This window comes from Nilaparvata lugens, chromosome X (assembly GCF_014356525.2).
Source record: "Nilaparvata lugens isolate BPH chromosome X, ASM1435652v1, whole genome shotgun sequence".
NCBI classification, from domain to species: Eukaryota; Metazoa; Arthropoda; class Insecta; order Hemiptera; family Delphacidae; genus Nilaparvata; species Nilaparvata lugens.
The window spans coordinates 84454793-84469636 of NC_052518.1; the positions used below are offsets into that span (position 1 = coordinate 84454793).

Consider the following 14844-nt stretch of genomic DNA (forward strand, 5'->3'; position numbering starts at 1 on the left):
TCGCTCTGTGTGCCAACTTCGCATGTCACCTTTTTCTTGACAGTTGTGCTGACGCGATTGTTGACCAGATGACTGCTGCTCTTTGACCTGGGAAAGAACTTGTGGGGCTGAACGGGCAATGGCATAGTGTGGGTTTGGGTTTGAGTGGATGAGCACGTGGCATTAACATTGATAGTGGGTGCAACATTTGCTACAACTGTGGTGCGGTGATTGGCTGCGGCAGCCGCAACTGCAGCCGACATAGAATTGATCGCCTTATTGTTGATTTTCAGCTCATCGTGAGTATCAACGTGTTTTTTGAGAAGGTCAATGTCAGAATACTTGGAATCACAGAGAGAGCAGGCATACGGCCGATCGCCAGCATGTGTTCTCACATGTTCTCTGTAGCGCAAGAGATCAGGAAAACGAATGTCACATTGACCGCACATGTACGAGTCAGTTTCATGAACCTTTGCGTGCTTTTTTAGGTGGCCCTGTTGGGTGAATGTAGCTGGGCATGTTTCACATTTGAAAGGGCGATCACCAGTATGTAGTTTTAGATGCCTTTTGAAATTGCGGTCATTGCTGATTGCCACATTACAGACGGGACATATATGCTTCTCGCCACTGTGCACTTGGTAGTGCTGCCTCAAGTGACTTATCTGAGAGAAGGAATGGTTACAAGTCTCACAGGAATATGGTTTCTCCCCTGTGTGAACCCTATAATGCCGGTGTAGGTTGCCAAGGCTATTGAAACCTTTCGAGCAAGTGGCACAAACATGTCGTTTTGAAGACATGGATGCAGAGCCCCGTTTCGAGTTACCAGAACGCGGATTTTTCAATCCACCATTGTTGGTATCCAACAAATCTTCTATTTTATCTAAGCAATTGATAGTATTGGAATCTTCGAAATGGGACATAATATGACGTTTCAAAATTGTTAAACGTGTATACAGTTTACCACAAACCATACAGCTGTGAGGTTTGGCACCTCCTGAAGCATGTGATTGTACATGTTCGCGGAGTGATGCCACGTCGGCAAACTTTGTGTTGCAGATCGAGCAGAAATTCTGGTTTTCACTGGCATGACTCAAAATATGCCTTTTCAAGTACGATATTTCGGCGTAAGATTTACCGCATTCTTTGCAATTGAAAGGTTTTTCGCCGGCGTGTAGTCGCATGTGTTGACGATAAGCAGCTGGTTTCGAGAAAGACTCCATACAGATTGTGCACTCATTGGGTTTGCCCGGATTGGCAGCACCGCGCATCAACTCTGTGCCATCGTAGACAGTTGTGTCGAAGTATTTTGAGATGTATGGGTTCTCAGCTAGATGTTTCGTCATGTGCTGTTTGAGCAGTTCGAGAGTTGGATAGGTTTCCTCACAAGAGGTGCAGCTGTAGGTACGACCGTGGCCGGGTGCGTCTGACATCATCCAACTTGCATCAGGTCGCATCATTCCCTCCTGTAATTCACAACAATTATTATTATTATATTTCATATCCCACTTTTACAACTATATCTACAACTATCTACAACTAAATCAGTCCTTGGCGTTAAGTTGTAAACCTCTTCGAGTTGTATCATTATTTTCATGTAATGTATTCGCAATAAGTGAATAAACAATGTTGACACCTATAATATATTTAAAAACAGTATTTTTTGAAATTAGAAACGTTTAGGCTACTATCTTTTTATTCAACATTTCATATTCCAAGTATATATTTGTAAAGTATATTTTGAAATGAAACCTGAAAATAAGGATTCAACACTGGTATTAATTTAAAACCCATACTTTTCTTTAAACTTCATAATATACACTTTAGGTACTTGGAGATTGTTCTACAATATGAGATGAATTTTTTATTGATAATAGATTAAATTTCTAATTGACAGTAAAGTTTGGTCTTCCTCTCCATATTAGAAAAGTGGTTGAAATAATAATTCAATTTGCTATAATGATGTGACAAAACATCACTACTTAGTTGAAGAATTTTCAAATTGTCGACAATGTGATGTAAATATTATATTTCAGAAGAGAATAATGTTTTTTTATTCAATAACTGTCAAATATTTTTTGAAAAATCATATTTGAAAGTAGTTTTGTAATGTAATTATTTTAAATAGGAAAATGAAACATAAACTGAACATATTTTTAGTCAATGTACTAAGGAATATTATTTGATGTAAAATTTGAGCCTCAAGTATATTATAATATTTATATATTATGTATATGACCTTTAGTATCATGACATCATAAAGAATTTATTATTGCATTCATATTATGCAATATATGCATATATATTCATATTATTAATTATTATTTATATATTATAAATTATATTATTTTATTATTATACATTTATTATATACATTCATATTATTTGCAGAATTCAACAGAAGACGGAACATGGAATTTTGTTAATTTGATTGTATTGAAGTTGATAGAAACACAGCAATACAGTAAATACTGTGGAACTACTAAATAGAAATGCCATGAAGCTGAACCTTTCAAAACTGTTTGAACAAGCTGCGGCATCCATTTTTCAAGTCGAGCAGCAAATTTTTCAAGTCATGAAATAGCTAAGCTAGATAAGCATTACGTCTGGTTGGCCTGAGATGACGTCAGACAAGTCCAAGGTGCTTGCAACTAAACCTTCTCCAACTGCATTTGAGACAGTATCAATTTAATTTGAGAATATATCAATGGTATTTGAGAATAGTGATTTCAAACACATCATATGTAATTGGGAACAGTCAATTTTATTTGAGTAATCACATGTGATAGAGAATAGTGACTTGTAATTGAGAAACAGTAAAATATAAATGAAAAGTTATCAATTCAAAAGTTATCAATATTATACCCTTCAATGAGTGCATTTAGTAATGTGAAAGTCATGACTGTCCGCCAACTAGATACAAGATATAATGAACATAAATTTGAATGCTATGTTTCAAAACTTACTTTAATTCTGAAAAAGCTGATTTATATTGCACCAAAAATAATGAATAGTATCCCAAAAGATCTCATAAATCAACAAATAATAATGAAGAAGTATAATATACTTCCATTATATGTTATTCCATACGTCCAGAATATTATTCCATTGAAAATAAAAATGGATAATCCAAGAATATTATTTATTTTTATATCAAAATAATATAGCTTCAATTTTTAATGACTCTTGCAAAATATTTTTTTTAAATATTGTTGAAGGGTCCGTATGTATGATTAGTAATAGGTTTAGAATATTTAATTTATTTTTATTTTATTCATTTTTTTCCTCTCTTAGTATTAGGGTGCTACTATTACTGGCCGACAAGTTCTCACGGGGATGTTTCACAGAGACAAGTTCTCACAGAGACAAGTAGTGTTTTTGAACGATATTAGTGTCACAGAGACAAGTTTCACAGGAGCAAGTATTTCTATAAATGGCAGTCTCACAGGAACAAGTTCCCACAGAGACAAGCAGTTTCATAGAGACAAGGTCTCCGTCCAAAGTAGTAGCGCTATAAATGGCAGTCTCACAGAAGCAAGTTCTCACTGAAACAAGGTGTTTCACAGAAGCAAGGTCAGTGTCGTAGAGACAAGGTAGCGAATGTAGGAAGAAGTTAGGCGTGTTGCCTACATCTGAACTTGAAGGCACTCCATTATTGGTTCTAGTAAATTGAATGTCTGCTGTTTTTTAATCATGCAGGTATATGTTTATGATTGAAGGTGTATCATATAATATAGGGATGGGTTTGTAACCTATTAGAATTAGATAGAAGATAGATAGAATTATGAAGAACTTAAATAAATAAATTGAGTTCTATGCAAATGTAATATATTTCTACCAAACTCCAAGATAACTATTCCAATAAATCTAATAAGTATATATTAAACCTTCAACCCGAAAGAATAATCAATATGAATATGAAATGGAATATATAAAAGCCAAATAGCCTACCACTGACCTATTCATCACCGCTTCTTAAAAACCACATGGCCAAAATGGTTTTTCATTATAATTCCTTCTTTTGTAATAAATTGTTTATGCTTTTGTACTCCTGAGCGAAGCTCGGTCCCCGATATTATGAGCTAATCATCTCTTCTTTTTCCAAGCTGCGGTCTCGAATTGTAAATTCAAATTAATATAATATCAACTTTAGACAGTCACAGAGTAAAGCTGCGTTAACACCAATAGATTCTATAGATTCTATTAGATTGAACATAACGTATCATACACATGATGAACATATGTGTTTTTCAAGTGCCGTTCAATCTATAATAATCTGTGAGGATTAAGTTATTAACATTTTGTTAATAACTTTGGTGTAAACGCAGCTTTAGATGCCAAGATTTATCATGGCGTTCCGAGTTACGGATGATAATGTCAATGAAAAACTTCATTTTCCTCATGAAATCTTTCCCATAGAAATTTAACAGATTGTTGTTCGACAAGCGTCTCTACATGTTACAAAATGAAAATCCCAGTGAAAAACAAAAAGTGGTACTTAATAATTCCCAAATCATCTTTTTAATCGTAGCTCTGATTCAACTGAGCAATAACTTTCTGAACTTACTGAGTTAATATTAAAAATTATCATAAGCGCAATGGGACTTGGGATTCCATCAATTCAGGATAAGTATTATATCGGTATTCATTTTTACAGGATTGAAGTAGTGCAACATTTAGATTAGCACACCAATAGATTTTATTTGTAACGAAGTGAGTTCATTACTTTCATATCAAAGTTCTACTTTTTCCATTATGATATAGTATATTGACGACTACTGCAAAACAATGTCTGGTAGCCCTGGTAATGTAATGTAATGTAATGAAATGTGATCGTATGGTTGATTGGAAGTCTCCAACCAGCCTGATCAGATTTATTAGTGGGGCCATTGGCAAACATTTTAAAAAAGACCTGATATTATAACAAAAACTTTATTCCTAGTAGATAGCATTTGTAGTAGATGGGAAAGGATTCTCGTTACCACATTGCAAAGGATGTTCAGTGAGGTCTACTGTTATCTGGACTACTAGAGTATTGTAACTCCTAATGTCAGATTGAGTAAGAGCTTGAAATTTATCCCTATTTAGTGTACTCCATGTTCAATAATCTGCCCCTATCTTATATTAGAAGAAACTGGCCTCTGAATAAATTAAAAAACGCACTAAATCTAATTCTGAATGAAAATGCTTATTATTCCGTGAATTAATTCTCAAATTGTTGAAAACGTGATATTCAGTGCTGTGAGTTTATAAATAGTTTTTTTTTCAATGTATGACTTAATCTATTCAATTGTACTGAGTGATGATAATTATGACTTGATAAGACTGATTTGATGAATGACTACACTATTCATAAGATGACTACTAAGATGTTATGAATATTGAATTGCTCATTTATTGTATAACAGACTTTAAGCTGAATTCTTTAGACAAGGCCTAATCGCCTAATCTACATCCAAATTGTTTGTATTTATCGGTCAATATATTTCTTATTCCTAGACGCCAGCTAAGAAAGGGGTTTCAATTTTCGTAGAATAAGCACGTTTTTCAAAAAATGTTGTGATTTCAAATTCAAATTTCGTTTATCACACACATATACGAGAATTTAGAATTAATGAGAAAGTGGCCCGGAATAAGGTTTATGATTTTTGTTCTTCTGTATTTATACTAAGTGACGTATCAGTGATGGCTCTTAAACTGTAGGCTTATTATTAAATAACGAGTTTAGAGCACCGGGAAAATGGGATTTATATTTTATTATAATAAATATTCAAAATTACGTTTCCAACCCACAATTACTGTCTTTTTGTCATGTCCTTGACAAACCATATCGGTTGGGACTAATCAAACTTCATTAAGGGTGGTTTTAATTATTAGTTTGTGTGTTACAAATAGTTCACCTAGATCTAGATGGCTATTGAAACATTATTGATCTAACTAAAGCATGATATTAGTGTCAAAGACAGAAATCTGCGTTTCAATTCATTATCATGTGTGTGATAAGAGAGAGAGAGAGAGAGAGAGAGAGAGAGAGAGAGAGAGAGAGAGAGAGAGCCCGAAGGAAAGGGTATGTGTGAGAGAGTGATGTGGTTGAGTGGGAGTGAGAAAGTTCGATATATTATATAAGCTATATGGTGGGTGAGGAATAATAGTGTGGACCTTATCTGACACTCACAGATATATATATATATATATATATATATATATATATATATATATTCCATAACAACAATCTGCAGACTGATGTCTCGGGTATTAAAACCAAGAGGCCTTGCTTTATAGAACTATAAATTAATGCTTATTCAGTATTACAATGCCTTGCTTCCATGAAACAAGTCGAATGTTTCCCGTTAGGTACTTCTAGAAAGCCCGGTCAATTAGTCATCGGTGGTGTCCTCAGGTAGAACTACCCTGCTAATAGACTATGTTCACTGAAGCATAAAACCAAAGTTAACCAAATGCTTCTATTTCTAAAAATTCTAGTGCCAGGTATAAAGTACTGCACTTTGGCGACAGGAAATATTTAACATGTGTTTTCCATATTATACCCTTCCTGGAGAAAATAGATTTTTAGTTAGTATTGTTTGCCTCCCCTCTACGAGGATGCTACCTGTGCCTTTGCGTTGCGAGTTCAATAGTTGACAAAACACATTCAGTCGACATGGAATTGGTCAAGGAAATCGTAACGCTCCGCAATACTACATTATACCATATTGACGATGGATTTTTCTATCGGGTGACCTCCAGTGACCAATCCTTGGGTCTACTCGCCCTTCAAAGTCATAAGCTAATAAGGATAATAATAAAATTGAAATTTGTACTTATATTTTTTGTGTAATCAATTCCCATGATAATTTATTGATCTTTATTATTCATCATCTTACTAATAATTAATCTTTCTTTTAATATTTTACTAGGATTATTAGGCCAGTAGGCCTACACACATGATTTTTCTTTGAGTACTAATTGATTCTTGACAACAAAATATCTTTATAATAGATGGCTGTATGTTTCCTACTTAGTTAAGAAGAATCATTTATCGAAGGAATATGACATTTAAGAAGCAATTAAGTAGATTACTACTGCTTTTCAATACTACATAATTTGCAAATGATATTTAATTTTGTCAATTAATATTATTATTTTACCGTTGATACGATAATGATGTAACATGGTATCTTTTGTATATGTATATATAGCCTACTTTGTTTAAAAGTGATAGATTATTTCGATAATTTTTGTTTTCAGGCAAATTTTCAATACAGAACAATTTTTATAAAACTTGTATTTATTATATCTCAGTTTATCCCTCTATGAAAAACAATCTATATAGTCAATTTGACCACTTGACAAGTAAATCACTGATCGAAACTTTGAAACCTATATTCTGTATTTTTGAAAAGCTTTTTATTCAATTCAAATTTGGAAAATCAGTAAATACTATAGAGTGAATAGTAAATATTATAATAAGTAAGTGGAATTGATCCCGTCAACCATATCCTATCGTAGCCTATTTACAACTAATTTTCTTTGCAGATGTGGTTCTGGTTTAAGATAGTATTTCTGTAGAAGTACACTATTAAAGTGTTGGTATATAAATATAGTTAACGATTTCTTTTTGTATTCAAGTTCATACATCGTTTTGTTCCACTTTTTTCTTGTATTTGCATATGTGGAGAGAAAAATTATTTTATTTTGTTTAATTACTAAGAGAAAAAACAATATTGAACAACAAGGTACAATGGATTAATGTTATAAGCCTCCATAAGTGTAGGGGAGTGTCTTCAACTAGCTTCAAGCTTGCTTAACCCAACTGTCCAGTTGGGAGTGCATTTGGTAGTGCTTATTTTGGGACTGCATTTGGTAAGTGCATTACATAATTGTGTTTCATGTTTCATATTTATGAACCAGTTACATGCATAGATAGATAGATTAAATAGCATTGACTGCCCACCTAAATCAGGGGGATTTGGAACTTGTCAAAAAATCTAAATGGTCGAACAAAAAAGACACAGCCCACAGTAACAAATACACAAGACACAGGGAAAGAAAGCATAATACCATTCATATGGAGTAATGTTGAATGTACTCTTCCTTTGAGTAAAGAGCACTCTTAGAGAAATCTATCTTTAATTGAGATCTAAAGTTGCGTTCAATTTATTCATCGAAAAAACATACTGGCGTCTGCCGAACGTGACTTTATCACAATGCAGCACCTTGCATTTTCCTTTGATGTCTCCCAATAGAATTTGTTGACCTATTCAGTTGGAAAAATAACTAGTAGTTCTGTGAAAAGTAGACCTCGCGCAGTTAAAAACCACAGCCTCCATCAGGGTGAATTATGTGCTGTTATGACGTGTCGGCGAAATATCGGTGTGTAAGCCACTAATGACTGTTTGAAATGTATCGTCAATAATTACTGATATTAAGTAAAATTATTATCATTAGAATGCTAATAATTTGTTGTAAACAGCTACAATCATACCGAGTTGAAGTACCTACTTACCAAGTTGAAAGCAGAGAAAAGTCGGGAGAAAATAATAAGCTACCTACTTTGAGTTATCAATATTGCATGCCTCATCGCTTGCAATAGTTCAGACGACAGCTGATTTTTTACCAAATTACACTGGGATATTAATTGCATGCGTCATTTCATGCGATTAATAATCCACTCGACAGCTGATTTATGATAAATAATTCTATAGTCTGATTTTTACGATAATACTGGCGTTTGAAAGAGACTCTTTCTCCTTTTGTTTTATCCTTGAAATGCAAAATTTCAAAAAACCTTGTATATATACGTTGACGCGCAATTTAAAGAGTAACATACCTGTTAAATTTCATTGAAATCTATTGCCGCGTTTCGCCGTATATGCGGAACATAAAAATATTTAAACATAAAGAGAAATGCAAAACCGTCGACTTGAATCTTAGACCTTGTCTAGTCTTGACTTAATCTCATAGTTGTACAGTCAGTGCCAGTGAGATTTTCTGCGCACACTTCATTGTTACCATAATATTTAGATGATGGTATTCCTAGATGAAATGGATCGGCGTGAATACGCCGAATGGATCGACTCGTATCATTTGACGATGGTGATAATGATGAGGAAACATGATTATGTTAAAAGGAATAGTCTCCATCTCCATTATGTTCTTAGGAATTTGCTTGTGATCATGTTTCTATCATTTTATCAATTCGAAGATCAGCCTTCAAAAATTTAGGTCAACTTATACATTTCAACTCACGTTGCTACACGTTTCAACTTAGCAAAAGGACATAGGGAATTAGTATTATTATTCTCTAGAGCCCTGGAAATATCCCTGTTATTGTTCTTGGTACCTTATACAAAAGGGACTCCATAATACAAAAACAAATCAGTCCTTGCCGGACAAAGCTAGAGAAAGAACAAGAAGAAGACGACAGGAGGAGAAGAAGAACAAGCGAGAAGAAGAAGATAATAGAAAAAGGAGACAAAAGAAGAAGAAGGAGGAAGAAGAGGAAGAAGATGAGAAATGATAAGAAGAAAAAATATAGATAGGAGAAGATTATAACCGTTGAGTACACTATTTTATCTATAACCACTCTTCTCTTAAATTGAAAAATTATAAATTACTGGTGGTACTCCCATACAGTAACAGTCAGGGGTGTGTATTCAAATACCGTTTGATAACATCTTTCCAATATTGTTCCATCCATCTAGAAGTATATAATCTGTTCTTTCTTACATTGATATCACTTATGTATAAGTTACTGCAGTATCAAAATTTGGCCTTAACCTGAACAATTGAAAGTCACATTTAAATAGTTATTTTGGAGTTTGGTAGGAATACATTTACATGGAAATCAATTTATTCATTAAAGGCAATCTACATAATTCTAATAGGTTCTGATAACCCATAATGATAAAATAGGTGTTCAATGAATAAATGAAGCCTAACAACTTGAAATATATTTCAAATCATTTAAGAATAAATTGATTCTACCTTGGTGCTAGTCAGCTTTACATTTGTACATGTATCATTGTATTGAATCATTAAATATTTGATGATTTTTGTAAAACGACATTTTAATCCTGGACTAGTAGTTCTATGAACAGTAGACCTCGCGCAGTTATAAAACACAGCCTCGTCTCATACTGTCCATAAGAGTAAATCCTGTTTGTATGTTGTGTCGGCAAGATGTCGGTGTGAAAACGGCTAATGGCTGTTGGGGTTAGTGTATCAAAAATATGCTAACATCAAAAGCTAATCTCCTTCAACACACTGGCAACAGGTCAGCCCGAGTTGAAAGCAGATAAAGGTCGAGAGAAAATACTATGTTTTCTTTCCGTTATTAATTGCATGCGTCATTGCATGCAATGAATAGTCAACACGACAGCTGATTTTTTACTAAGTTACATTGATACATTAATTGCATGCGTTATTGCATGCAATTAAAAATCCACTCAACAGCTGGATTATTATGGATGATTCTATTCTGATTTTTACTGTATTATTGGCGTTCGAAGGAGAGTTCACCCATTGATTTAACCTTAAAATGCAAAATTTCCAAAAAACCTTGTATATACGTCGAGGCACAATTTAAAAAGAAATATACCTGACAAATTTCATGTAATCTATTGCTGCGTTTCGCCGTAATTGCGGAACATATAAACATAAAGAGAAATGCAAAGCCGTCGACTTGAATCTTAGAACTCACTTCGCTCGGTCAACAAATTCAAATTTTAAGAAACCGCAAATATCCTGGATGAAAAGGGGAATCAATTGCTATGTAGATTTGAATCTAAATGTCTAGGATACACTAAATTCATCATTTTTTCTCCACAGGAGAAACGTTTAAAGCTGGCATCAAATGATGTCACCACATTTTTTACATAATGTAAATATTATATATTCATATATGTATGTCACGTGGATTGAAGGAGCGTTGTTTGTCACGTTGTTTGTTGATTGAAGTAAGATTTTATTTTACTATTTAAATAAATCATAATGTAATTTACTTATCCACTTCGAGATTTACAGAGTGATAATAAGTAGGAAATGAAATGTATAGCAAACACTTCAGTTGATATGAAGGCCTACTGTATTGTACTCTGTAGTGTCTTATTTTTTACTAAAGTGATGAAGTATCAGAAAATACTATTATTCAGCATTGTTATGTATTATTTTCAATGTATTTTTTCTCTTTCTTTTCAATAATTCAAAATTTGTTATTATTTTAAATAAGTAGATAACTTAACTATTGTTTGTTTTTAATCATATTATTTGTATTATTTTTTTGTATTGTTATAATACTTGATAGAGAGTTGAGTGTAAGAGAGGGTCGACTGCGTCCTAACTTCGCTCTCTAAGAAAAATAAAGGCAGTCATTCTATTCTATTCATGTCACCATAATATATAATTATGTATACGGTATATATTAAAAAACAGATGACATCCAATTTATTAGAGCAAATGGAATGCCTTCATCTTCATGTGTAGGCAACACACCACACCAACCTTGTTCCTGTGAGACTGACCTTGTCTCTGTGACACTCCACTTCTTCGAATGGGACTCCACCCCTCTTCTTGTTCCAGTGACACTGCTACTTGTTCCAGTGGGACAGACCTTGTCTCTGTGAGACTGACCTTGTCTCTGTGAGACTCACCTTGTCTCTGTGAGACTCATCTTGTCTCCGTGGGAACTTGTTCCTGTGAGACTGCCATTTATAAAAATACTTGTTCCTATGAAACTTGTCTCTATGACACTAATATCGTTCAAAAACACTACTTGTCTCTGTGAGAACTTGTCTCTGTGATACGGACCCGTTCTCACTTATGCCAGTAGATTTTCACCAAGCTAATGCTATTCAAAGTGTTGAATAATAATATAGTGATGATCCTCAATCCATTCAGTTTGATTGTACATTATAATTCTTACTAGTAAGGAATAGAAGTAATAATACTCTAATTGTTCAATTTATTTTTTTTAGTAAGGAATGTTCTTTATTTGAATTGATTGTACTGCATTGCATTTGTATTGTATAGTTGAAATTTTTGTACTTTGTGGAAATAAATTTGAATTTGAATTTGAATTCAAAATAATGCACTTGACGAACTTAGATTTTCTACCGTATCATCAGCATCAATTTTAGCGGAAAGTGATCCTATATTCTGTATTTTAATTCATAAACAAGATTACCTGGGGTATTAATCTGATTTCTTAATAACAACTCACAACTTCTCAATCTCAAATCTCATTATTTCAAATTTAAATGATACCTCTGCAAATAGAATTCACTTTTTTAATGTCATGTGATTAAATTTCCTTTTACAATATATGGACGAAACATGTATGATGTTATTGTCTTTTTCACAAAATATGCTGGCTCAAACTTGAGAAATGATTCACACAATTATAAAACACGATTTGGTCATAACACAGATAGACACAGATTAGATATTTTAAAGATAACCCCGTCTACAGAGGTAAGAAATATTTTGTGAAGCTACCAACCAGATTGCAAGCATTAGAAAATACTAAAATCTTTCCAGAGAATTTGAAGGAATATCTGGTGAACCTGTCTCTCTTATTCCTTACTAGAGTTTCACTAATTTTAGTTACTTGTGTAAATAAGGATCTTCATGGATCTCTATGAGCCTTTGTATGTAATGAAAATTGATAAATAAATAAACTACAGGTAATTTTGAGCACTTTCAGGTTGCACTTTCTTATTTGTTAGTCTTCTCATGGAAATAGGCTAGTCTAGCGTTATGTATTTTTAAACATTGACACTATTCGAATGTAATTGTAGGACGTCCGAGAAAGCGTTGGCTGAAGGATGTGGAGGACGATATTAGGAAGCTGGGTGTCAGCTGATGGAGACGTAAGGCTACCGATAGAGACGAATGGAGAGGCTTTTTGAAGGAGGTCAAGGCTCTGAATGAGCTGTAGCGCCAACGAGTAAGTACTGGTGTAGTAACTAGTAGCAAGATGCGTTACCTGATTGACAGCTGCCTGCTCATCAGCCTGATGCATCTGTGCCTGTGCTTGATGGTGCATGTCGATGTGCACAACGGGTTCGCCGTTGCCAATGTGGTGCTCCATTGGCTGCATGGTGGTCATCTGCTGCAGATTGTCAGCGGCCATCGGCTGCAGATGATGGTGGTTATGGTGATGATGAGTGGCCTGTTGCGGATGATGGTGCTGTGGCTGGTGCTGGTATATGGCAATGGTGTCTTGGCCAGCACCAGAGTTCGAAGAGCTGTGCTGAGTAGTCGTTGTGCCCGGCGTACCAATTTCAAGTAGGCTGACAGCTTCGGGCTCTACACTCACCATAAGCACGTTATCCTGAGAACGGCACAAAATATACATGAAATTTACTTTTTCTGTCATGTAACCCATTTATTTAGCACCTATATAAAAAAGCGAAATGACACTGATTCATTCACTCATTCATAATCAACAGAACTAAAAATCTACTTAACCAAATACGTTCAAATTTGGCATGTATATTCTGTTGGCCTTCTAGAGGCGCACTAAGAACGGATTTCCAAAGATATGCCCAAAATCTACGTTTTCCAGCGTTTTCTAAGCTTTTTTCAAGAACTAATCGGCAAAAAAATTTGGTACACAGGCTCAGCTGAGGTATAAAAATGTTGTATTGGAAGTGTTTTGAAATAACGCCTTAGTTCCGCCAAAGATCAGCGGTTATTGAGCGTTTTTCTGCGTTTCTAAACCTTCCCAAGAACTAAATGACATATCATGTTCAAATTTAATACAGGAGTTCGGCAAGGGTCTCAGAAAATTTGTTTAAGGGGACTTCAGAATAATTACGATTAAGTTTCGCCCAGGATAGGTGGTTTTACTGCGTTTTCCTAGCGTACCAAACGTTTCCTCAATTTTTTCAAGAACTACCTAATTGAAAGAGAATGTTCAAATTTGGTACAGTCGTTAAGCTATGGTGAACAAATGTTTTCTTGATAGGACTTCAAAATTATGCCAAAGATACGCCCTATATAGGCACTTCTACAGCGTTTTCCAGGTATTCTCCAGTTTTTATCAGATTTTTCAATAACTAATTGAGAGAAAATGTTAAAATTAGGCACAGAGGTTCAGCTAGGGTCTGAATATTGTTATGGATGAGGCATTTAGAAGGATGGCAGGAGGAGGTAGGGGAGCTTCTGGATCGTTCTAGTGTGTTCCACTTTTTGATGAGGGGAACCATCGACCAAAGGCAAGCGTGATCTAGAATTCTCTGGCAAGCTCCATGCACTGCGATTGGAGGAACGTTTCGACACACCTTTCTGGAGAATTCTGCTGTATTCGCCATCTCTCTAGATAATTCTACAGAGCCTATATAAATGGCGCGTGTTGCAGTTGGCGAGTTGAGTTGAGAAACTACAGTGAAGTGTTCACGTCTTCTCATCGTGACAGAGTGAAATAAATTAAAGTGATAATAGACTTTTGTAGTTGTTCTAACAGTTATTATTCTTGGTGACAGCTATTCTTATACAGTTCTCATACTAGTAACGTGAGCTTGTGATAATTCTGTGTAATTTATTGGGTAGTGATCAGTTTATAGTTGTTTCTAGTTTACTTCCATGTGTTATAGTGCTGTAAGTAATGAATCTAATCAGTATAAATCGCCTCAACTGTTTTATTAGTGTAGAAGTCTGCAACAATATCTTATGTTGAGAGGACTACAATATTTCGCCCAAAGCTCAAAATTGGTGTTTTTCTAAATTTTTTTCAGCTTTTTCATTATCTTATTCACAAATTTTTAAATTTCATACACAGGTCCGTCTAATATTTTTTTGGGATTTTTAGAGAGTGTGTCAAAAACAAATGAACTTGTAAGTGTAAACATCAAAGTGTAGGTGTAG

At 34.4% G+C, this 14844-nt stretch overlaps 1 protein-coding gene across 3 annotated transcripts in view; it reads right to left on the reverse strand.

Annotated features, from left to right (window-relative positions):
• LOC111043639 (zinc finger protein 883) overlaps positions 1 to 14844 on the reverse strand; it is a 44350-nt gene that overhangs the window by 2010 nt on the left and 27496 nt on the right. For all 3 annotated transcript variants that reach the window (XM_022328633.2, XM_039441778.1, XM_039441779.1), the window contains 2 exons: positions 12962 to 13309; positions 1 to 1442 (listed from right to left, as the gene is read on the reverse strand). The exon at positions 1 to 1442 is cut by the window's left edge. In XM_022328633.2, coding sequence (XP_022184325.2) covers positions 1 to 1442; positions 12962 to 13309 — 1790 coding nt within the window. The remainder of the gene's footprint in view (positions 1443 to 12961; positions 13310 to 14844) is intronic.